The sequence below is a fragment of the Salmo salar genome, chromosome 16 (assembly GCF_965601325.2).
Source record: "Salmo salar chromosome 16, fSalSal1, whole genome shotgun sequence".
Classification (NCBI taxonomy): domain Eukaryota; kingdom Metazoa; phylum Chordata; class Actinopteri; order Salmoniformes; family Salmonidae; genus Salmo; species Salmo salar.
In genome coordinates this window covers 15,925,458-15,949,677 of record NC_138306.1, presented here as the reverse complement: position 1 = coordinate 15,949,677, position 24,220 = coordinate 15,925,458, and the positions used below count along the sequence as shown (strand labels likewise).

Below are 24,220 nucleotides of genomic sequence, written 5' to 3'. Positions count from 1 at the left end.
ATTGATGTGCCATCCTGGATGAGCTGCACTACCTGAGCCACTTGTGTGGGTTTTAGACTCCGTGTCATGCTACCACTAGAGTGAAAGCACCGCCAGCATTCAAAAGTGACCAAAACATCAGCCAGGAAGCATAGGAACTGAGAAGTGGTCTGTGGTCCCCACCTGCAGAACCACTCCTTTATTGGGGGTGTCTTGCTAATTGCCTATAATTTCCACCTGTTGTCTATTCCATTTGCACAACAGCATGTGAAATTTATTGTCAATCAGTGTTGCTTCCTAAGTGGACAGTTTGATTTCACAGAAGTGTGATTGACTTGGAGTTACATTGTGTTGTTTAAGTGTTCCCTTTATTTTTTTGAGCAGTGTATATATATATATATATATATATATATATATATATATATATATATATATATATATATATATATATATATATTTTTTTTTTTTTTCCTTTATTATTTTCCACTAACCCTGCCACCCCTCCCCTAATTGGAGTAAACAAATGAGCAACAACACTTAGGCTTCTACTTCCAGCTTATTCATACTATGTACATTTTGCAGACACAGTGTATTTTACAATAGTTATCTTGTTGTTTTTATTCCCACCATTCAACCCCTCCCATCTATCGTTTAACACCATCCATATTGGATTTCTATATCTTTCAACTGTGATGTTTCACGTAAGTTCTGAACCTTTCTATTCTGATAGTTTTTACCGATGTTGCAATTCTTCAGCCATTCCTGGACCTGTGACCAAAAACAATCTACATATGGACAGCACCAAAATAAATTATCTAATGACAAATGATCTAATGACACAGCAAAATTTGCAGATCTGGGAAGGTTGTATCCCCCATATATTTAACATTCTATTGGACGCAAGAATTTTGTATAGTCATTTAAATTGAAATTAAAGTTTTGCGTATCAGTTCATAAACCATGTGCCATGGAATCGATAGATTGAAAATATTTTTGGGGTCCATACATTGCAATTTCATTGTGGCACGAATCATACGCACTGATATTAAAATGAAAATACATTTATCATTTCAGTTGAGCTTTTAACCATTGCGTTTTCAAACTAGCACTGATCAACCTCCATAATTTTGAGACTTCTTTGCAAAAAGGTATCCATGTTTTCTGTTGCTATCTCTTTAATGTTGAGCCTTTATGAAGGGAAAGTGATCCTCTTCATTGAGAAGATTTGGAGCTTGTGAGGGGAGTTAAAGGCGCTGCATGGTCAATCCGAAGTCTGCATTGGCCTTGGAACATTTATGGTGATATGGCCTCTGCAGAAGTCAGGGCATTCATACTTCTTGCACTTTGCAGAGCAGCACAGAGCTGTTGTGAAGGAAGTTGTCAAGGAAGTGAGTTGGTGTTTATACAGGACTTCCTGCCCTCACCTACAGTACCGTCAACCAATCAATGTGGAGCTATACAGAGCCCATTTTTACAAAATTTGAGAGGCGCACGGCGAAGCACTATGGAGTTCAATTTGACCTCTGCTTGCCTCTGGAGGCTCCGCAATTGCATCACACCATCAATACGGCGCCTCCGACCTTATTTTCGGATCAAGCATGAATTGGCTCTTAATCACGGCTTTGATATAAACACCAGACACTTTACTGGGTTTGTTTTCCTTTCTGGGTGAATCACACGCCTTTGTTTTGATGAAGTCATGCACTACTCTGGTCTCAAAACATTGAAGTCATGAGCTGCTATCAACACTGCTGCATTTGAGTTTTGTCTAGATCCACCACAACAATCACTATGAGTACCATCTTGCCTGGTGGATTAAGTTATCTACATACTAGGCCTACATAAAGTTGATAATGTTTCCTCTATGAGCTTGCATCGTTTATATGTTTTTCTGACTAGCCTTCTCTTTAGGCCTATCTTTTCTTGAGCTTTGGATGAACCCTCCTTTTAAAAGTGAACATTGAAATACTTAGTACATAAAAAGTGCACCAGAATCTGTGCAAAAACTTTGGCAAGCCAGTGATGAGGAAAAAAATATCTGACCGATTGAGTCACAGAATACTCTTCCTAGAAATTGGGGTGCAGACATAACTTGGGTAGGACAGGGCGGAAGCCTGGGTGGGGTGTGAGGAAGTGGGAGGTGGTGCTTTTTCGGGTTTCGCTTGTTAGCGGTCACATGATCCCGCCGGTCCTCTGGGAGTCGTCAGGCAGGCGCAGAAAGCGTGCGGGTGGTGAAGGAATGCACTCACGGCTGGAAAAGATTTGCAGTGCACAGAGAGGTCCTGCTGCTGCCAGCTTCCCAGAAAGACGGGCCCTGCCACATAAACCCAATCTTCCACTCTGCCAGGCAGGACCGGCAGGCCCTTTAGCCAGAGCTGAATGGGGCTGGATGTGCTGCGGTGATCAGGACCCACGCAACCATGCTGAACAGGATTAATTAATGAATGGCCTTGATTGCAGTGAGAAACTGGCTATGATTAGACTCGTCATCATACAAATGTCTTAATTCCTCTGTAGACATCCACTTGGAACAGTGGTGGGTAAGGTGATGTGGGTTATCCGACCCCTTCTCTTCACCTCTCTCTTTCCACGGTCTTCCATTCTCTCCCCCTGAGAGTGCCTGTCAACTGCAGTGGTGTAGGTGCTTGCCTGCCTCTCTGACATGACATTCAAGAAGCTGACAATCGGAGAGCTGAACATGCAGTGCATTCGAAAGTATTCAGACCCCATAACTTTTTCCATATTTTGTTACTTTACAGCCTTATTCAAAAATGAAGGGGAAAAAAATCAAAATCATCATCAATCCGCACACGTTACCCCATAATGACAAAGCAAAAACAGGATTTTATAAATTTTAGCAAATTTATAAAAAAAATATCAATATTACATTTACATACAGTAAGTATTCAGACCATTTACTCAGTACTTTGGTGAGGCACCTTTGGCAGTGATTACAGCCTCGGGTCTTCTTGGGTATGATGCTACAAACTTGGCACACCCTAATTTGGGGAGTTTCTTCCATTCTTCTCTGAAGATCCTCTCAAGCTCTGTCAGGTTGGATGGGGAGCGTCGCTGCACAGCTATTTTCAGGCCTCTCCAGAAATGTTAGTTTGGGTTGAAGTCCGGGCTGTGGCTGTCCCACTCAAGGACATTCAGAGACTTGTCCCGAAGTCACTTCTGCGTTGTCTTGGCTTTGTGCTGTTGTCCTTTTGGAAGGTGAACCTTCACCCCAGTCTGAGGTCCTGAGCGCTCTGGAGCAGGTTTTCATCAAGGATCTCCCTGTACTTTGCTCCGTTCACTTTTCCCTCGATCCAGACTAGTCTCCCAGTCCCTGCCGCTGAAAAACATCCCCACAGCTGCCACCACCATGCTTCACCGTAGGGACAGTATTGGCCAGGTGATGAGCGGTGCCTGGTTTCCTCCAGACGTGATGCTTGCCATTCAGGCCAAAGAGTTTAATCTTGGTTTCATCAGACCAAAGAATCTTGTTTCTCATGGTCTGAGGCTCCTTTAGATGCCTTCTGGCAAACTCCAAGCGGTTGTCTTGTGCCTTTTACTGAGGAGTGGCTTCCGTCTGGCCTCTCTACCATAGAGGCCTGCTTGGTGGAGTACCGCAGAGATGGTTGTCCTTCTGGAAGTTTCTCCCATCTCCACAGAGAAACTCTGGAGCTCTGTCAGAGTAACCATTGGGTTCTTGTTCATCCCCCTGACCAAGACCCTTCTCTCCCAATTGCTCAGTTTGGCCGGGCGGCCAGCTCTAGGAAGAGTCTTGGTGGTTCCAAACTTCTTCCATTTAATAATGGAGGCCACTGTGTTCTTGGGGACCTTCAATGCTGCAGAAATATTTTGGTACCCTTCCCCAGATCTGTGTCTCTACACAATCCTGTCTCTGAGCTCTACGGACAATTCCTTTTGACCTCATGGTTTGGTTTTAGCTCTGACATGCACTGTCACCTTATATAAACAGGTGTGTGTCTTTACAAATCATGTCCAATCAATTGAATTTACCACAGGTGGACTCCAATGAAGTTGTAGAAACATCAAAGATGATCAATGGAAACAGGATGCACCTGAGCTCATTTTCGAGTCTCATAACAAAGGGTCTGAATACTTATGTAAATAAGGTATTTCTGGGTTTTTAATTTTTTTAATACATTTACAGACATTTCTTAAGACCTGTTTTTACTTAGTCATTATGGGATATTGTGTTTAGATTGATGAGGGAAAAAAATCGAATTTAATCAATTTTAGAATAAGGATGTCACGTGACAAAATGTAGAAAAAGTGATGGGGTCAGAATACATTCTGAATGCAATTGTCACCCCCTGACCATAGAGAGCCCTTGGGGTTCTCTATGGTGCAATAGGTCAGAGCGTGAGTAGGGGGTGTTCTAGTAATGTATTTCTATGTTGGTGTGAGTATGGTTCCCAATTGGAGGCAGCTGATGATCGTTGCCTCTAATTGGGGATCATACTTAGTGTGGTCCTTTTCCCACCTGCGTTTGTGGGATATTGTTTTGTTTTCAGTTAGTGCCTTAGTGCGCTCTATACTAGACGTTCGTTGATTCTTTGTTGTTTTTGTTAAGTTTCACTTTGTAATAAAGTATGTGGAACTCTATTCACACTGCGCCTTGGTCCACTCCTTTCGACGGATGTGACAGCAATGTATGCATTGTGATTCAGGCATCCATGGCTGCTGCATAGAGACTGAGGGTTTGAAAGATTGGCATTGGTTTTTGGTCTTTTATTTTGGTTCCAGAGCTGGTGAGGTTTCAAACAATATATAATGTATCTGTCCTTTCTGCCACGACTTCAATGTACAATGGAAAAAAGGCACACTTGTCTTCCAAATGGATTAAAGATGTAATTGAAGCATAATGCCTCTGATGTGAGCGCCTTGTGCTGGAGTGATGATCTCACTTGACAAATGGCCTAGAGAAAATAAACTTGCATATCAGAGTCATGAAACAAAGAGAGATCTTACTCTGCCAGTGGTGAGCTGCCTGGAGTTCCAGAGAAACCCATCAGGCCTGGGTTCAAATACTATTAGAAATCTATCAAATACTTTCAGAATTTGCTTTAGCCTGTCTGTAGAGCCAGATGGTTGGGGTTGGCACTTTTGTGACTAAAATATCATCCAAAGTGCTTCATGTTTGATGATTGAATGCTTATGAGGAATTAATTGCTTTCACTGAACACTTGGGAGATTTTACAGTATTTTTACAGTTCGATTGCGCCAGGCAAGCTCAATCAATCCCAGCTCATGTATATGAAATGATTTCCAATAGTTTTGAAACCAGGTCAGAAACCCAATGATTTGCTCACTGAGATGTCAGGCATTTTCATTACATAGAAATATCTCCGGCTGATTATCTTTGCCTCTCCGCTTCCATATGGTTGTATTAATTTCCCCCCAGATCTATCATAAGGAGGGCTATTTGTCCTCGCCCTGTCAGAGGTAGTTTATTTAGCTATTTGTTGTGGGTTGCAATCTCCATACCTTTCCCCTTTTCAACAACCTCATCTGCTTTCTGGCATAGCCATATTGAGAAGCAGGGCAAGATGGTTGCTATTTGCGGCTATGTAGGACAATGCCGGGTAAAAGTTATATGTTTAAGAGCTACACAAAGGCAGAGGTTTTCCCCCCAAAAATGATCCATAGATAAATTATTCACCTTGATTCATCTGCCGCCTTGGCGCATTTCTTTGAATTCCTTGTTTGTCTCAGTCTGTTATTGTGTGTTGTGTGTGTGTGTGCCTGTTTTCTCCCTCTCCTCGCTCCACGTCTAATTGCGTGTGCTAATTGTGCCCGCCGTGGGGACTCATTACAACCTGTCGTTCTCGGTATGTTATCACACGTGTCATGTCCCATCCATCAGGCTTTTTAATTACGCGGTGGCATTCTGTGTTATCATGCACCTCCTCCTCTCTAAGGAGACTCATTACATAGCCATCATCTCCCCGCCTGCTCCACCTGCCTCCCCCTGTCTCCCGCCTACTTCCCAGACACGCGGGGTTCAAGGTCTTGTGTTAGTGCCAGAGCCACCTCACAGCTAGGTAACAAAGACGCAGACATTATCTGCTCCGGTAGGGGGCTAATAGCACATCTTCCAACCCTCACACCTCCCACAGCTTGGGCCTGATGTATGGCCGTCAGGGTCAAACACTCAGGCGCAACCCCGGACCCCAGCCATGGGGAGGGGGGACAGTACAGTACCCAGGCCAGGGTTGCCCCGTGGTGGGGTAACTACAGTTGAAGTCGGAAGTTTACATACACCTTAGCCAAATGCATGTAAACTCAGTTTTTCACAATTCCTGACATTTAATCCAATATTCCCTGTCTTAGGTCAGTTAGGATCACCACTTTATTTTAAGAATGTGAAATGTCAGAATAATAGTGGAGAGAATGATTTATTTCAGCTTTTATTTCTTTCATCACATTCCCAGTGGGTCAGAAGTTTACTTACACTCAATTAGTATTTGGTAGCATTGCCTTTAAATTGTTTAACATGGGTCAAACGTTTCAGGTAGGCTTCCACAAGCTTCCCACAATAAGTTGGGTGAATTTTGACCCATTCTTTCTGACAGAGCTGGTGTAACTGAGTCAGGTTTGTAGGCCTCCTCGCTCGCACACGCTTTTTCAGTTCTGCCCACACATTTTCTATAGGATTGAGGTCAGGGCAATACCTTGACTTTGTTGTCCTTAAGCCATTTTGCCGCAACTTGGGAAATATGCTTGGGGTCATTGTCCATTTGGAAGACCCATTTGCAACCAAGCTTTAACTTCCTGACTGATGTCTTGAGATGTTGCTTCAATATATCCACATAATTTTCCATCCTCATAATGGCATCTATTTTGTGAAGTACACCAGTCCCTCCTGCAGCAAAGCACCCCCACAACATGATGCTGCCGCTCCTGTGCTTCACTGTTGGGATGGTGTTCTTCGGCTTACAAGCCTCCCCCTTTTTCCTCCAAACATAACGATGGTCATTATGGCCAAACAGTTCTATTTTTGTTTCATCAGACCAGAGGACATTTCTCCAAAAAGTACGACCTTTGTCCCCATGTGCAGATACAAACCGTAGTCTGGCTTTTTTATGGTGGTTTTGGAGCAGTGGCTTCTTCCTTGCTGAGCGGCCTTTCAGGTTATGTTGATATAGGACTCGTTTTACTGTGGATATAGATACTTTTGTACCTGTTTCCTCCAGCATCTTCACAAGGTCCTTTGCTGTTATTCTGGGATTGATTTGCACTTTCCGCACCAAAGTACGTTCATCTCTAGGAGACAGAACGCGTCTCCTTCCTGAGCGGTATGACAGCTGCGTGGTCCCATGGTGTTTATACTTGTTTGTACAGATGAACGTGGTACCTTCAGGCGTTTGGAAATTGCTCCCAAAGATGAACCAGACTTGTGGAGGTCTACAATTTTTTTTCTGAGGTCTTGGCTAATTTCTTTTCATTTTCCCATGATGTTAAGCAGAGGCACTGAGTTTGATGGTAGGCCTTGAAATACATCCACAGGTACACCTCCAATTGACTTAAATGATGTCAATTAGCCTATCAGAAGCTTCTAAAGCAATGACATCATTTTCTGGAATTTTCCAAGCTGTTTAAAGGCACAGTCAACTTAGTGTATGTAAACTTCTGACCCACTGGAATTGTGATACAGTGAAGTATAAGTGAAATAATCTGTCTGTAAACAATTGTTGGAAAAATTACTTGTGTCATGCACAAAGTAGATGTCCTTGCCAAAACTATAGTTTGTTAACAAGAAATTTGTGGAGTGGTTGAAAAACGAGTTTTAATGACTCCAACCTAAGTGTATGTAAACTTCCGACTTCAACTGTACATGCACAGCATGGTCTCTCCATGGGTGTCCATGGCCCCTCAACTCTTATTATGCATGGCCTTAACACTGCTCTCTAGTTTGCTCTCTCTAGTCCCTCCTGCTTTGTAATCCCTTCCACAAACATATTTATTTGTCCTTCCTCCCTTGCCTCTCTCTCTTGACACAGTGTGGCATGTCTGTGTGTGAGATACCCAGTACTCAACGGTTGGTAAACACAGGGCTAGCTGTGATTGACACGTTTTTGGTCCCTGGCTCTCCACGCTCCTTTATGCCAACATGGCATTCCCCCTCTCTCTCTCTTTGTTGCTTTATTTGTTTTCGGTCAAGGGCGTGGTACATGCGCCTCTGCAGTCCCTGAGTCCACAGTAAGAGCCGTGGTGAGCACTCCTCTCTCTGCTTACTCTCAGACTTTGTCGGTGAAGGCCACAATACCACTCTCAAAGAAGGTTTACGCAAGTTTCACGCCACAGTACTTTTTTACAGCAATGTATCACACTCAGAGGGGTGATCACACATCTTTACATGTACATCAGCCTTCTCTGTGATGGGTTGTGTCCCTGTCAAGCATGAGCAGGTTTCAAGGTGATTTGATTTCTGTCTAAGCCTCCTATCTTTGGGGCATGATAAAGGACCACTGCTGAGTTTGAAAGAAATCCAGACATTTCTTTCAGTACAGTGAAGACATACTGTGTCATATTGATTGAATTGACTGAAACGCCAGTCCCCAGCGCTGTGGTGGCATTGCCCTTGATGAGGTTATCCATAAGCATGAGGATCATTGCACATACATCTTCTAACCCCTCTGTTTTCCATCTGCCCACAGCCGTGCGATCAAAACCAACCAGGATCTGCTACCAGAGACTCCGTGGATCAACATCTTCTACGATGACTTCTGGGGCACCCTGCTTACCCACAGCGGGAGCCACAAGTCCTACCGGCCCCTGTGTACCCTCTCCTTCCGCCTCAACCATGCCCTGGGTGGCCTGGAGCCCTGGGGCTACCACCTGGTCAACGTGGGCCTCCATGGGGCCGTCACGGCCCTCTTCACCTGGCTGGCCCGCTTGCTGCTTGGAGAGGGCCTGTGGAGCCTCCTGGCTGGGTTATTGTTCGCCTCGCATCCCATCCACACGGAGGCGGTGGCGGGTGTGGTAGGCCGTGCCGACGTGGGCGCCGCCCTCTTCTTCCTGCTGTCTCTGCTGTGCTATGTGCGTCACTGCGCCCTGCGAGGGGGCCCTGCGGGGCCCTGCAGGCTGGGGGCCTGGCTCCTGGGCAGCCTGGGTTGTGCTGCCTGCAGCATGCTGTGGAAAGAGCAGGGGGTGACTGTATTGGCCGTGTCGGCACTCTATGACGTCTGCGTGTTCCACCGGCTCAAGTTGCGTCAGGTCATCATACTCTTCTACAAGGTAAATAGTTTGTTTTTTCCCATGTATCTGATTTCCTCCTCTCTCTCTCCTTTGGCAAAGTGCAAAGTGGAAAGCCGATCTATTCACACGGGTCTTGTTGTGTGGAAGTATGCCTGTGTTATGTTTGCTTTTCATTAGGATGTAATTTGCAAAACATTTTGCCATGTATGTGCAGCTGTGTGATCCGGAATGAGCTGTTGTTTTGTCCTTTGAATGCAAGGAAATATACACGTGGGGAAGAAAAACAAAGAGAAAGTAGGCTATTTCTCCTGTTTATTCATAGTCATGGAGCTTATATACTGTTTGTGTATTTGGATACAAACACAAAGATACACATCCGTAAGTGACTGTCAGAGCAGTGACGTGAGTTAGGGAATCGTATTATTATGGAATGGGGTCATGGGAAGCTGATAAGGACTTTTGTTAGTTGAATTTGAATTCCCATGGTGCCTTGCTGCCTTGCTGTCTGTCGTCTTGTGTACAAATCCTGCATTATCCTTGAACAGTGTCATTATCATTATCCATCGTTAACTCCCCTTGTGACACCATTTGTTACCAAACACCAATTAGATCTCGCTTTAGTAATAAGTAAACAATCAAAACGATCACACTTTCAGGATTTGTTAATTCATCGTCTGTCACTATAATGTAGTGCATGTTATTGAGATGAATGATACTTTAATGTAACATAATGATGATGAGGTGGTACTTTGTTTACATGCAAGGCGTTATCATTGGAATTAATCTTCATCATGTGTTTGTCGCGTGTGTTTGTGTAACACTTAGGGCTTGTCAAACGATTAAATCATTTTATCGAGTTAATCACATGGTTTTCTGTGCGATTAATTTGATTAATTGAAACAAATATATATTGTTTAAATTTTACCATAATTAAAGGTGTTTCAATTTAAAAGAATATCACATTGGGTTGTAGGTATAATATATTTTGGTTATAGGGGTAAACACTAAATAAATAACAACAGATCAGCCAGGTCTGACATCATGTAAAATATCATACAGCTATTAGATTTAGCCTAAGCTACTTATCCATGTTGTTCAACTAGATCACAAGCTGCTACTACTAGAATTTGGATAATTTGCTTAAATCTTTTAACCTGTGAACTACAACAAAAACAGTAGCTAAATTGAATGGATGTCCTGTTCCGATTTTAAAATCATTGTGGGAAATTAGTTTAAACAAGAGGCATTCATCCATGGCATTGTAAACATTCTCGTTTGGTTAGCTAGCTAGCTAACGTTAGAATTTGCTAGCGACTTCTGTGCAGAACTGTGCATAACTAGATTGCTAGCTTTATTGTTGCTCAAAGCTGCGTGCATGGTGGATGTTTAAGTACCACAGACCGCTCTACAATAGCTGCTACAGATGTCAGATCTTAAGCATGAAACGCACAGAGAATCTCACTGCCAACAGATACTTATCACAGTGGTAGGTCGTTCTACCTGCTTACTGCGTGCCGACCCGGTAGTGACGGACATGCCGTTTCTACTTGTAAATTCGTAATGCTTATCAGTGGCCAACAACTTGACTTTGAGCCAACCAGAGAGCATGAACCAACACTTGGGGGAGCCAATAGGGGTGACAACAAAATGTGAAAAAAGAGGGCATTTTCTCTGTACATTAAATGTTATGAGCCAGTCACACTTCATATGCAATGTAGGCTTTGGGATGGTAGCTAACTAAGTGCACAGACGCATTGCACACCACATTAAATACTTCCTCCAAGCTAGCTAACCATTAAATCACAATGGATTCGTTTCCATGAAACTGCTGCCTGTGTTAGCTGCCGAGTTAGTGCAGTGTAGCTAGCTATGTTGTGCTATCTAGCGAATACGAGAATGTTAACTAGCTAGCTAAACATTTCGCTATGGGCTGGCACTGGCAGTATGGGATCATGGAGAGTGAATTAAATTGTTTCTTCGTCATCCTGCTAGGTAGTTATCTACCTGTGGTCATCTGGCTAGTATCAACGAGGGCTTTCTACAAAATACAACATTGGAATCTAGACCATAAGCAACACACACGGAAATGCATTGCCAAACAACGTTACTGTCACCTTCTGGTGTGGAGTATTTTAACTAGGCCAAGTGGCTGACGACTTCAAGGTCAAATCAAACTTTATTTGTCACATGCGCCGAATACAACAAGTGTTGTAAACACAAAAAGAGATTGACTGCTGACACTGTTCCGAGGAAACATTTGACAATTATACCGGTGTGTCTGAGCTATTCATTTAAGCCAGTTTGCTACAGCAGGAAAATAATCCTGCAGCAACAGGACATGTGAATTATAGATTATAATTGTTGTACATATAATTCAACTTCAGAAGCCTTTTTAACTAAGAGCCTACATCTGTAGCTGCTGAGACTGAGAGCACACAGCACAGCCGAGCACGTTTTGTGCTGCGCTTAAAAGGGTCAGTGCGGAAACGTTAACTTTTGGTTGAAGAAATGGAGATGAGATTAAATGTGTGAACTTTTTTTTAGGGCATTACAAATCTCAAACGTTAACTGTAAATAATGCGTTTGACAGCCCTCATAATATTACAGGGAGAGAAAAATAAACCAAGGAAAGCCTTTATACCTACACAAATCAAAGATAAAACAGGAATGAGAATCTAGCCTAGTCTTACAATTTCCTTGTTTCTTTTTTAGCACAAAGCCATCATCAAGTAGCCTTTTCCTCTACTGCGCCCTGTTACAAATGCTTACCGTCAGCTGTCGAATCAATGTGACTTCCACAAGTCTCTGCACATCAGGCCAAATTGAACAAGACGTGCACAAATGTGACAAAAGGGGTCCAAGAACGGCCGATGGCACTCCAGGATGCTGACTCATACAGGCGATGTACGAAGCGCATTTCTGGGAGGGGGAGAGTTGGTGGGGGCGGGGGAGAGGGAACGACAGAGACAAAAAATTGAGAAAGAGAGAGAAAGGAAGAAAATCTAGCCTTTCTGTTTTAGTGCTCATCATAGTGTGAAAAAGTGAGCGAGACCCCTTGCTGTCTTCATCTCCACACGGGCCTCTCTCATGATTTAAACCTTAACTGAGCCTTGGTGTCCTCTGGAGTATGGCCCATACATTGACTGAGGCAGACAGGCCTGCTAATAGTGTGTCAGGCCTGGCATTGCTGGGAGAACGCAGTGCTAGGAGGGCTACAGGAGAGGATACTTCATATCTGACAGCTTCTAAATATTTGATTAGAAACCCAACACACAAACACACCTCCCCTGCCAATACAGGCCGATCTACTTGCACAATGCTGTCATGGATGGGCCAGAGCCTATGGATTATCTTATGCTTTGCCATGGTGTTGATGAATGGTCTGGGAAAACACCTGTGCACCATATTCTATGCATATGACAAGTAGATCCCATTTACTGTCAAATCAGTTGAATACATCAGAGGCTTGTAACGGATGTTTTGTCTGCAGTGCCATCTTTGAATTGGCCATGATGGAGTCATGGGGTATACCTGCACCTGCTCAACACTTAACATAATTTACTCTGAGAGAGGAAAAGGAAGGAAAAGTCCGTATTTAGATCAACATAGGACAGCTAACATTGTGAGACTGTGTTCTCTCCCAGTGCTGTTTCAGATGAAATAAGGAATAAAGGAAAGTATGCTTTAGAAATAAGTTGGGCTTATTTGGTGTGAATTTCTAGTGCAGTATCACAGACTCACTGCATATCTTTGAACCCCAGCACAGAGGAAACAAGCAGGGAAAGTTGACAGATCACTCCCATCACTTGAGTGTTGTTAAGGCTGGCAGGTCTCATGCGTTTACAGTATGTACTGTTACAGTATGTCTTTTTCTGTGATAACGACGCCAAGTCATCTGTATGAATGTTGAAACCTGATTTCAGATGTCTACTTTGTTAGTATGAATGGGACAGGCCGCTGTCATTAGGCCAATGTCCTATCAGGCCAATGTCCTATCATTAGGCCAATGTCCTATACGAACCTATCAGCCTGTGTATATGTAAAGATCTGGAATGGACACAACAGAAATAAAATGTCTGGCCCAGAGATATATCAGGTGATGACAGTTGAGCCGTTAAGCTTTGTGATGAAGAACTTCCCATTATTAAGTGTGAGAACAGGCCGTTGTGGAGGGATACAACTAGGGTTGCAAAGGGTCGGAAACTTTCTGGTAAAATACCTGAATTTCTTTGGAAATTTTCCATGGGAAGTGAAGCCCGGGAATTTGGGGAATTTTGCTTAAATTCATCAAAAACGTTAGATTAGTGAACCTTTTTTTGTGGGATACACATAAGGCAATTCTAGGTCTTGTGGCATATTTTGGTTAAACTATCCCCAATTCAATGGAATTGCAACCCTCTGCATGCACAGTGCATTCTTCCATCACATGTACAGCTGATTCTCAAGATCTTGCACACTAATGATATGCTATTGAGCCCACACTACTACACTGTCTGAGCTTTTTGGTAAGTTTTGATTACAATCCTGGGTGGGGTGAATATACTGTATATGACATACCACATTTTTTTGTGAACTACTAAATAGTAGTCTACAGCAAAGTGTGTTTAAATCATTTCTAACTTGTTAACAATTTCTGCTAGTTAGTTTTTGCTACCATGTGGGTTTTAGCTTGCTTGAACCTGCTAACTAAGGAGTGTTAATTCGCCTGTTTCCATACGTTTCATTTTTTTTTTATCTTACAAAGGAGTTGTTTAATCTAACTGCTTAACTATTTATCTGTACATGGAATTGTATTTTTTTTAATTATTTTTTTAAAATTCTAATCTTTACAGAAAATGCCACGGGCACTTTCTTATGTGTGAAGACATTTCACTGCAGTTAATGTAGAAGGAAAATATGTGTACATTTGCAAATACTTTGCCAAATCATATATGAAGAATGCAACAAAGATGCAGAATCATCTGGCCAAGTGCATAAAGTTCCCTCATAGCTCACAACAAGCAACCTCTGACAAAAGTCCCTCTACTTCTATTCGAGGTGAAAATGGTGAATCGGACACCTTATCGATAGCAACAGCTCATGGTCCTCTTGGAATCAGAAGTTTTTTTGACTCAATGGAGGAACGTAGTCAGAGAAATGCTGATGAATGTCTTGCTCGAGCTGTGTATGCAACTGGTTCACATCTGATGCTCACAGGCAATGTGTATTGGAAGAGATTTCTGAATGTTCTTCGCCCAGCATACACCCCTCCAACCAGAAATGCTTTATCTACTAATTTGTTGGATGCGGAGTTCAACAGAGTTCAAGTGAAGGTCAAGCAAATCATAGAGAAAGCAGACTGTATTGCAATCATCTCTGATGGGTGGTCGAATGTTCGTGGGCAAGGAATAATTAACTACATCATCTCCACCCCTCAACCAGTATTCTACAAGAGCACAGACACAAGGGAAGAATAAGAGCACCACATTGAAGCTGCCCAGCAACACCCATTGGAGTGGTGTTGTCATCATGTTTTACAGTCTCCTGGAGGGGAAGGAGTCTCTCCAAGAAATGGCCATATCTCAGTCTGCAGTTATGGACAGCCCCATCAAGATGATCCTGCTGGATGATGTATTTTGGAAGAGAGTGGTAAGCAGCCTGAAACCTATAGCAGTAACCATTGCACGGATTGAGGGAGACAATGCCAGCCTGTCTAATGTTCAGACTCTGCTTGCAGATGTAAGAGAAGAAATCCGTACTGCCCTGCCCACTTCACTGTTGCTCCAAGCAGAGGAAACTGCAGTTCTGAAATACATAAAAAAGTGTGAAGACTTCTGCCTGAAGCCCATACATGCCACAGCGTACATGTTGGACCCCACGTATGCTGGCAATAACATCCTGTCTGGTGCAGAGATCAACAAGGCCTATGGTGTCATCACTACTGTGTTTCACTACCTTGGCCTGGATGAGGGCAAGGTTCTTGGCAGTCTGGCGAAGTACACTTCCAAGCAAGGGCTTTGGAATGGAGATGCAATATGGCAGTCGTGCCAACATATCTCATCAGCCATGTGGTGGAAGGGACTTTGTGTATCTGAGGCTCTTTCCCTGTTGCCTCCATTATCCTCCAAATCCCGCCAACATCAGCTGCCTCAGAGCGCAACTGGTCCTTGTTTGGGAGCACACACACCAAAGTGCGCAGCAGGCTGACCAATACAAGGGTTGAAAAATTGGTGGCCATCTGGGGAAATTTGAGGCTTTTTGAGCCTGACAACGAGCCATCCTCAACAAGGTTGGAAAGTGACAGTGAAGATGAGGCCTCAGAGTCTGATGCTCAAGAGGTGGACATTGAGGAGGTCCAGGGAGAAGACATGGAAGCCTGAGAGGAAGACAACCAAAGCTTTAGTTTATAGACTATCATTTTACAGATGTATGTTGAAAATGTTTTTGGGAGATGCGATGGATCATTGGGGATCATTCAATATTCCCTTTCTTTTGTTGTTCAGTGAAATCATCCCATGTGAAGAGTTCAATTCATAACTAAATAGTTTTTAAATTTCTATTGGAAGGATTTAAACATTTTCAATTATGTCTACTTATGATTAGGTGAAAGGTTTATGTTTCTGTCTCCATACGATATGGTAAATATATCCAATGCAAAAAACATCTACATTTAAATGGTATTAATATTAATTTGTATATATTTCTGTTAATTCTCATATATTCCCGTTAATTCCCATATATTCCCGTGGATTCCCACGGAAAGTTTCCACCTCTGAATATTCCCCAAAATGTGCAACCCTAGATACAACGTTTAGGAAGTGTGAGAACAGACCGTTGTGGAGGGATACAACGTTTAGGAAGTGTGAGAACAGACCGTTGTGGAGGGATACAACGTTTAGGAAGTGTGAGAACAGACCGTTGTGGAGGGATACAACGTTTAGGAAGTGTGAGAACAGGCCGTTGTGGAGGGATACAACGTTTAGGAAGTGTGAGAACAGGCCGTTGTGGAGGGATACAACGTTTAGGAAGTGTGAGAACAGGCCGTTGTGGAGGGATACAACGTTTAGGAAGTGAGGCGTGGAGATTGGAGAGAAATAAGGCATTAATTAAGGTGTTTAAAGCTCAGTCTGCCACTGTGTTTCACTGTTTAACATCTAACTATTATGGTGTCCATATTAGGACAGCCTCTGCCTCAAACAGATGAGACTGACACCAACTCCTTTTGAGGCTGTCATAATATGGACACTGTAAATCACTCATTCACTCTCGCCTCATCTCTAGATGACATGTTAACATGGTATTGTACATTTTCCTGTATACTCTCAGCTGAAGTAGGTTGACATTTCGAGAACGTTATCAGATCATGAAATGGGTTCCTTATCTGATTGTGGCTTTCAGTCAATTACATTAACGTTTTATATCCACTGCAAATCTCCCATTGTGTCATTATGTGTTCTGTGTGCGGTTTCTGTTTTTAAACAACTAATTGACCGACGTCTGTTCAATTATTTTAATTCCATTTCGTTTTTTTTCTTCCTGTGAGCGCAATGGCCAGTTTCTGTAGAGATAAATCAGATCAAGCCCGAACTGTGCGATGTACAGTGGTTCTTTCTTGAAAAGTTTTGAGTTTATGCCGCGACCGTTTGTGACTCGTATCCGCCAGGCTAGATCATAGCGTTCACCTGGATTCACCTTTCACGTAGGACGATATATATCAAATTAATTTGATTAATTAGGATGTATGTTTTTGCGCGATATTCCAAATGCTTGTATTGCAAGAATCAGTAAAAAAAAAAAAAAAACAATTATGAGTATTTATGTCCATTTGTTCTCATGTTGTCTTTTTGGTCTCATCTCCTTCGCTCCTCCTGTGCTGTGTGCACCTTCCCATTTTCACACACACACCAAGCCCATCCCCCCCGTCACTCACAACAACAAAGATGAGAGATCACCTCTTCCTCTCTGACAAGCGGTTTCAACTCGCTATTTGCGTCTGAGGTTTGGTCCAACAGAACCGGTCACGTCGACACTGAAATACATTGAGACGTTATTTTACTGTAATAAAGGAGAAGTTAATCTTTCTAATGATACCCTTTTTATGTCTCAACTCCTCAAATTGCACACAGAGCAGACACCACTAAAACGGGAGGATCAATGAACATTGATTCTGGAAAATGAATGCTCAGTTTGTCACGCACGACATTGCGGTACCTCTAGCAGCATTTTAGCCAAAGACTGTTATACTAGTTGTCTAGTCTGAGTTTTATAAACGTGCAATAAGCATAAAGCACAATTGTGTAAGGAATTGGCAACTCGTTCTCATTCTGAGAAATAAGGTAGGCCACTCGATTTCAACATCTGAACAAAGTGGACAAGCTGACATGCTGTTCAAACAGTTGGCGTCGGACAGAAGGGTGTGTTCATAACAATTCAACTGTTCTACCTTGTAAGCTAGCAACTTTAAAATAAAATATAAAGATTAGCTGGCTGCTCACTAGCACGTGGGCTTGCGTTTGAGAGGTTGTTCATGAGACCTGTGTTCATTTTCTATAATACCTGCTACTTGAAGTTAGTCATTATTAGTGAATGTGCATTATGCATGGTTCTGGTTAAACTTGTAACAAAAAGGGAATTTTCATAGATAGACTTGAAAGCCAGAACAGTGATTTTTGCAATAAAGCAGGTTAAACTATTTTGTTAAAATAATAAAATTCTGGTTGTGGAAGGCTTACATTTAGCCTAGGTATAACTTCACAATCCCTGAATTCATTAGATTATTACTGACTGTTTGAAATGCAGTGTATTTAACCGAGTGGCACAGCAGTCTAAGGCACTGCATCTCAGTGCTAAAGGCGTCACTACAGACACCCTGGTTCAAATCCAGGCTGTATCACAACCGGCTGTGATTGGGAGTCCCGTAGGGCGGTGCACAATTGGCCCATCGTCGTCTGGGTTTGGCTGGTGTAGGCCGTCATTGTAAATAAGAATTTGTTCTTAACTGACTTGTCTAGTTAAATGTAAAAAATAACATTTAAATGTAAAACAAAGCTTATTTTGATTTCATCTAGATATACACTATATTGTGAGTCGACCATACATTTAAAAAAAAATCGAGATATTATTTTTAGGCCATATTGCCCAGCCCTACTTTCATGTCTACTGTGGTATCTATGGCATGGATATTTTGGAATGTGATCTCTGTGCATAACTTTTTGCTGAGTAGCTAAGCCAAAGGTTTAAATAAGATTTATACTAACTGCTAAAAAAATATCCCTTGATTTCAGTATGTATTTATTGTGCCACTAATAGAGGATGACCAGGCTATAACCGATGTCCATTTGTTACAACATGGAATGCCACAGGGGAATAATCTCCGCTGCCCGAGCCCAGCATTGTGTGTGTGTGCGAGTGCATGTGTGTGTGTCTCCAGTCATTTCCTCTGAGTCAATGGAACCTGGACAAAACTAGAACCTGGACCTTTTCCAGCCATGGCCTGCCAGCCAAACTCAAATGCCTGCAGCAGAGGTGCTATTGGCACACTATGTACTGTATAGTGCGGATTCTACACATTCAGCGCTGACATTCAGTCCCCGCTCTCCATCAGCTCTGTATACTCTGAAAAGCCGGACTGACCAGTCAGCAGGTTTCATTTGTTGCCATTTCTGTCTTGCTAAATCATTGTCCACTCTAGTCTATGCCAGTGGCTGGCCACTGGTCAACTTTTCTAGTTGTGGTTTCTTCTTGACAGATTCATAATGCAGGCTTTTCTGTCTATAAAACCAGCCAAAGAAACTGCCAACACATTGCTATTACTAGTGGGTGATGAGGAGAGAGAGACAGAGAAATACATTTAAAAAAAATAAGAAATAAGAGAAGTGACTTTTAAAGAGAGAATGTGCGTGACTAATGTGAATGGCTCTCTCTCTCTGTGTAGCCCAGTTTTAGCTGGCCCACCCTCCAAGAACACAAACCACTGGTGTACACTGTACCAGGCCCTCGTCCACACAGTAATCAGCCATGTGAAAATCCCTACATATTTCAACACGTTTTATTGGAGTGTTGTTGTTGTTGCACCCCTTCCATTCCACATGTATGAGTCTTGGCACCTCCGAAAACACTGCTTTATTTGAGCCTAATTTCTTGGAGCTGCTATTCACATGCTAATGTGCTTTGTCTCTGGCAGCATTAAGTGGCTGCTGTCCATGTCTCTTTACACCTCGGACGGCTTGCCGCTGATTGGTCAGTTATGAAGTCCTGTCACACAGATTCAGGGGAGAAAAGCGCGTTATTGAACTGAAGGCGGAGAGGTCCATCACTCCTAATTTAGCATTTGCTATTTCCTGGAAATGACATGATTTTTTCCCCCAGACCATTTTTGTATGCAAGCTACTGTTAGCACTGAGAATACATGAATATAATTCGTTTTTTCTATGCCTTTCTTCGAAAGAAGGACATCATATTATTTTACCCTCTTTTCGGTGAGGTCACATCAAATGTGTCGCTGCTGTCAACCTGAGACGGCCACCATTTGGATTTGTGTTTAGGCATGCTAAAAGAAAGTTCCTTAATATTTAAAATGTCATTGGTTTCAATGATTGTTAGACACAGTGCAGGCATGTGGATTTTAGATACTGTAGATATGCTGAAGCAGCAGTTTGAGTGCAAGACTGATGATAAACATAAATTATTGATATGCTTTGTATTGTGTTCCATTTTCTTTATATATAATGTGCTTGTTGGAATGATAGATTTCATCTCGTCAGCATGAAATATCATCAGCATCAAATATGCTGGTGTTCAGTATTTCCCTTTCCTGACATAGTCAAGCAACAAAGAGGTGTGCGTGTGTGTGTGTGTGTGTGTGTGTGTGTGTGTGTGTGTGTGTGTGTGTGTGCATCGAAGAAAGAAAGAGAGGATGAGAGTAAGTGAATGAGCACATGTTGGGTTAACACAGAGAGAGAGAGGCTGGAGGCTGGGTCTCTGAGCTCTTGGCAGCCTCTCCTTCCTAGTTCTCTGGGGAGAGTTTTATTGAGAGACCTGGTAGAACTCTTGGATGCTCTTGGTTGCTGCTTACCCCCTTTATAAAAAAAATAAAAAACACACTGTGTTCCTCCAGCCAGTCACCCGTCACTACAATTAAACAGCTGTTTTTAATTACCATACAGACTTAGACATTTTGTACATCTAGTACACTCTTGGAAAAAAGGGTTCTAAAAGGGTTCTTCGGCTGTCCCCATAGAAGAACCCTTTTTGGTTTCATGTAGAACCCTTTTTGGTTCCAGGTATAACCCTTTTGGGTTCCATGTAGGACCCTCTGTAGAAAGGGTTCTACATGGAACCCAAAAGGGTTATACCTGGAACCAAAAAGGATTATTCAAAGGGTTCTTCTATGGGGACAGCCGAAGAACCCTTAAAGGTTCTAGATACCATTTTTTTTTTCTAAGAGTCAACGTCTTTTTGACAAACAAACAGACTATGATATATCCTGCCACAAACATTAGCACTGTCTCGTTTGCTCTAGTTAGCTATAGTTACACTGGTACATGTGTATTGGAGTCTGGCCTAATGTTTACACTAGGGATATCACATTCTGCACTATTTTCAACAGGTCAGGATTAGACTCTATTCCAATTCTAATCTACAGCCAAGACATGTAGTCAATAGGGATGGGAATCATTTTCTACACTGTCAGAGTGTGTTTATTCAAGTCCCCCTTTATAAAGTGGATATTCATCATGTAGTGTTGTAGCATTTATGGAAGCATAGCATGCTAGCCTGTATTAAGCCTACTAAATATAACATGGCTGGCAGCGCTTACGTTTGTGGTGTAACTGATTTATCTTTATGTGGAAAAAAAAAACATTTTATTAGCTATTGTTGTACGTGGAACTGGTTCATAGGCTCATTTTCGATAACAGATACTGAAGATACAATTAGTACACCTAGCTTGGCCAACGTTAGCATTGCTTTTCAATATGAGCTCAGAATGTTTCTTCATTAGCAATATGCAGTTAAAAAGTACTTCCTGAGGACTTGGCGTATGCAATGTTTTTCCATCAAGCAAATTGCTTTGTTTGTTGGCTATTAAAGTAAATGTTTGGACAACTGTGTGACAAAGAGTTTTGTCTACTCGGGAGCTTTAAAAATGAGAAAAGAGAGAAGAGAACTAAATGTTTACCCCGTGATTTTGGGTAAACATTTTATGATGACAGAAATTAAAATAGTTCCCTTTTGATGTGCAGTTTAGATTTTGTATAAATTGAGTGAAGGCCTATAGTTCCTCTGTTTGTGACTGTGGACAGTTGTGCCCACATAATAGTACATTCTGCCATAACATCTCAAACAGGGGAGAAAACAAAGCAGCACTTGCATCATGTTTGCTTCAATTTGCATGCCGCCCCAACAGATCCACAGACGACGCAATCTCAATTGCACTCCACACTGTTCTCTCCCACCTAGAAAAGAGGAATACTTACAGTATGTGAGGATGATGTTAATTTACTACAGCTCAGCATTCAACACCATAGTGCCCTCCAAGTTCGGGACCCTGGGATTGAACACCTACCTCTGCAACTGGATTCTCGACTTCCTGACGGGCCGACCCCAGGTGGTAAGAGTAGGCAGCAACACCGCCATGCTGACCCTCAACACGGGGCCCCGCAGGGGTGTGTGCTTAGCCCCCTCCTGTACTCCCTGTGCTCCCACGACTATGTGGCCTCATACAACTCCATCATCAAGTTTGCTGATGGTAAGCCTGAGCACCAACTGTGATGAGTCAGCCTATATGGAGGAGGTCAGATACCTGGCAGTGTGTTGCCAGGACAACAATCTCTCCCTCAACATCAGCAAGACCAAGGCGCTGATCGTGGCCTACAGGAAACAGGGGCGGGTGCACACCCCCATCCACATCGACGGGGCCACAGCGGAGAGTGTCAAGTTCCTTTGTGTCTACATCACTAAGGACTTAACATGGTCCGCTCGCACCAGCACAGTCGTGAAGAAGGCTCGATAGTGCCTCTTCTCCCTCATGAGGCTGAAATGATTTGGCATGGCCCCACATATTCTTAGGAACTTTTACAGCTGCACCATCGAGAGCTTCCTGACTGGTTGTATCACTGTCTGGTATGGCAACTGCACCGCCCTCGACCCGAAGGCCCTACAGAGGGTGGTGCAGACGGCCCAGCACATCACTTGGCATGAGCTTCCAGCCATCCATGACGTACATGCGGTGTCTGAGAAAGGCACGAAAAATTGCCAAAGACTCCAGCCACCCGAGACATGGACTGCTCCGGCAGGTGTTACAGGTGCATCAAGGCTCAGACTAACAGAGTCCTAAACAGCTTCTATTCCGTGGCCATAAGACTGTTAAATTCCTAACAACTACTGCTCCCCCTCACACCTAGGCTGCTGCTTGACTAGATGTATTACTACCGGTCACACTCCTGAACTATGTGGACTTTTTATGTTGGGAAAAAGAAACTGGTGGTCAGTGATGTTGCTAAACTCATGTGATCTCATGACCCCTTTTCAATACCATGCCTCCCATACTCAGCATTGTGAATACACAATGCTGAGACACGATACTTTACAACTGTCAGCTGGATAAAGAGGACTTATCCTGGCATGATGTCTTGACACCTCATGTGCCTAACATGTAAGGTTAGGTCATCCCCAAATTAGCCCCCCACATCCACCCCTCCCCAAACAGTCATACTACAGTTGAAGGACATACTGTATGGCTGTAGAGAACCTGAGAGCAATCTGCATAGGTCATTTATCCCTCTTCAACATGTATAAATCAACCATTACAGTGCCTTGCAAAAGTATTCATCCTCCTCGGAATTTTCCCTATTTTGTTGTATTTCAACCTGTAATTTAAATAGATTTTTATTTGGATTTCATGTAATGGACATACACAAAATTGTCCAAATTGGTGAAGTGAAGTGAAAAAATTACTTGTTTCAAAAAATTCTAAATAAAAATAAACAGGAAAGTGGTGTGTGCATATGTATTCACCCCCTTTGCTATGAAGCTCCTAAATCAGATCTGGTGCAACCAATTACCTTCAGAAGTCAAATAATTTGTTAAATAAAGTCCACCTGTGTGCAATCTATGTGTCACATGATCTGTCACATGATCTCAGTATACAGTTGAAGTCGTAAGTTTACATACACTTATGTTGGACTCATTAAAACTCATTTTTCAACCACTCCACAAATTTCTTGTTAACAAACTATAGTTTTGCCAAGTCGGTTAGGACATCTACTTTGTGTATGACACAAGTAATTTTTCCAACAATTGTTTACAGACAGATTATTTCACTTATAATTCCCTGTATCACAATTCCAGTGGGTCAGAAGTTTACATACACTAAGTTGACTGTGCCTTTAAACAGCTTGGAAAATTCCAGAAAATGATGTCATGGCTTTAGAAGCTTCTGATAGGCTGATTGACATAATTTGAATCAATTGGAGGTGTACCTGTGGATGTATTTTAAGGCCTACCTTCAAACAAAATTGTAGACCTCCTTGTGCTGGGTTCATCCTTGGGAGCAATTTCCAAACGCCTAAAGGAACCACTATCATCTGTACAAACAATAGTACGCAAGTATAAACACCATGGGACCACGTAGCCGTCATACCACTCAGGAAGGAGACGCGTTCTGTCTCATAGAGATGAACGTACTTTGGTGCGAAAAGTGCAACTCAATCCCAGAACAACAGCAAAGGACCCTGTGAAGATGCTGGAGGAAACAGGTACAAAAGTATCTATATCCACAGCAAAACGAGTCCTATATCAACATAACTTGAAAGGCCGCTCAGCAAGGAAGAAGCCACTTCTCCAAAACCGCCATAAAAAAGCCAGACTACGGTTTGCAACAGCACATGGGGACAATGATCATACTTTTTGGAGAAATGTCCTCTGGTCTGATGAAACAAAAATAGAACTGTTTGGCCACCCAAAACATTTGACCCAAGTTAAACAATTTAAAGGCAGTGCTACCAAATACTAATTAAGTGTATGTAAACTTCTGACCCAATGGGAATGT

The 24,220-nt window shown here is 42.6% G+C and overlaps 1 protein-coding gene across 1 annotated transcript in view; it reads left to right on the top strand.

The window, feature by feature from the left end:
* The window catches only part of tmtc2b (transmembrane O-mannosyltransferase targeting cadherins 2b), a 175,660-nt gene that overhangs the window by 67,831 nt on the left and 83,609 nt on the right, over positions 1 to 24,220 (top strand). The window contains exon 2 of the mRNA XM_014147934.3: positions 8,652 to 9,231. Within this exon, the coding sequence (XP_014003409.1) occupies positions 8,652 to 9,231 (580 nt within the window). The remainder of the gene's footprint in view (positions 1 to 8,651; positions 9,232 to 24,220) is intronic.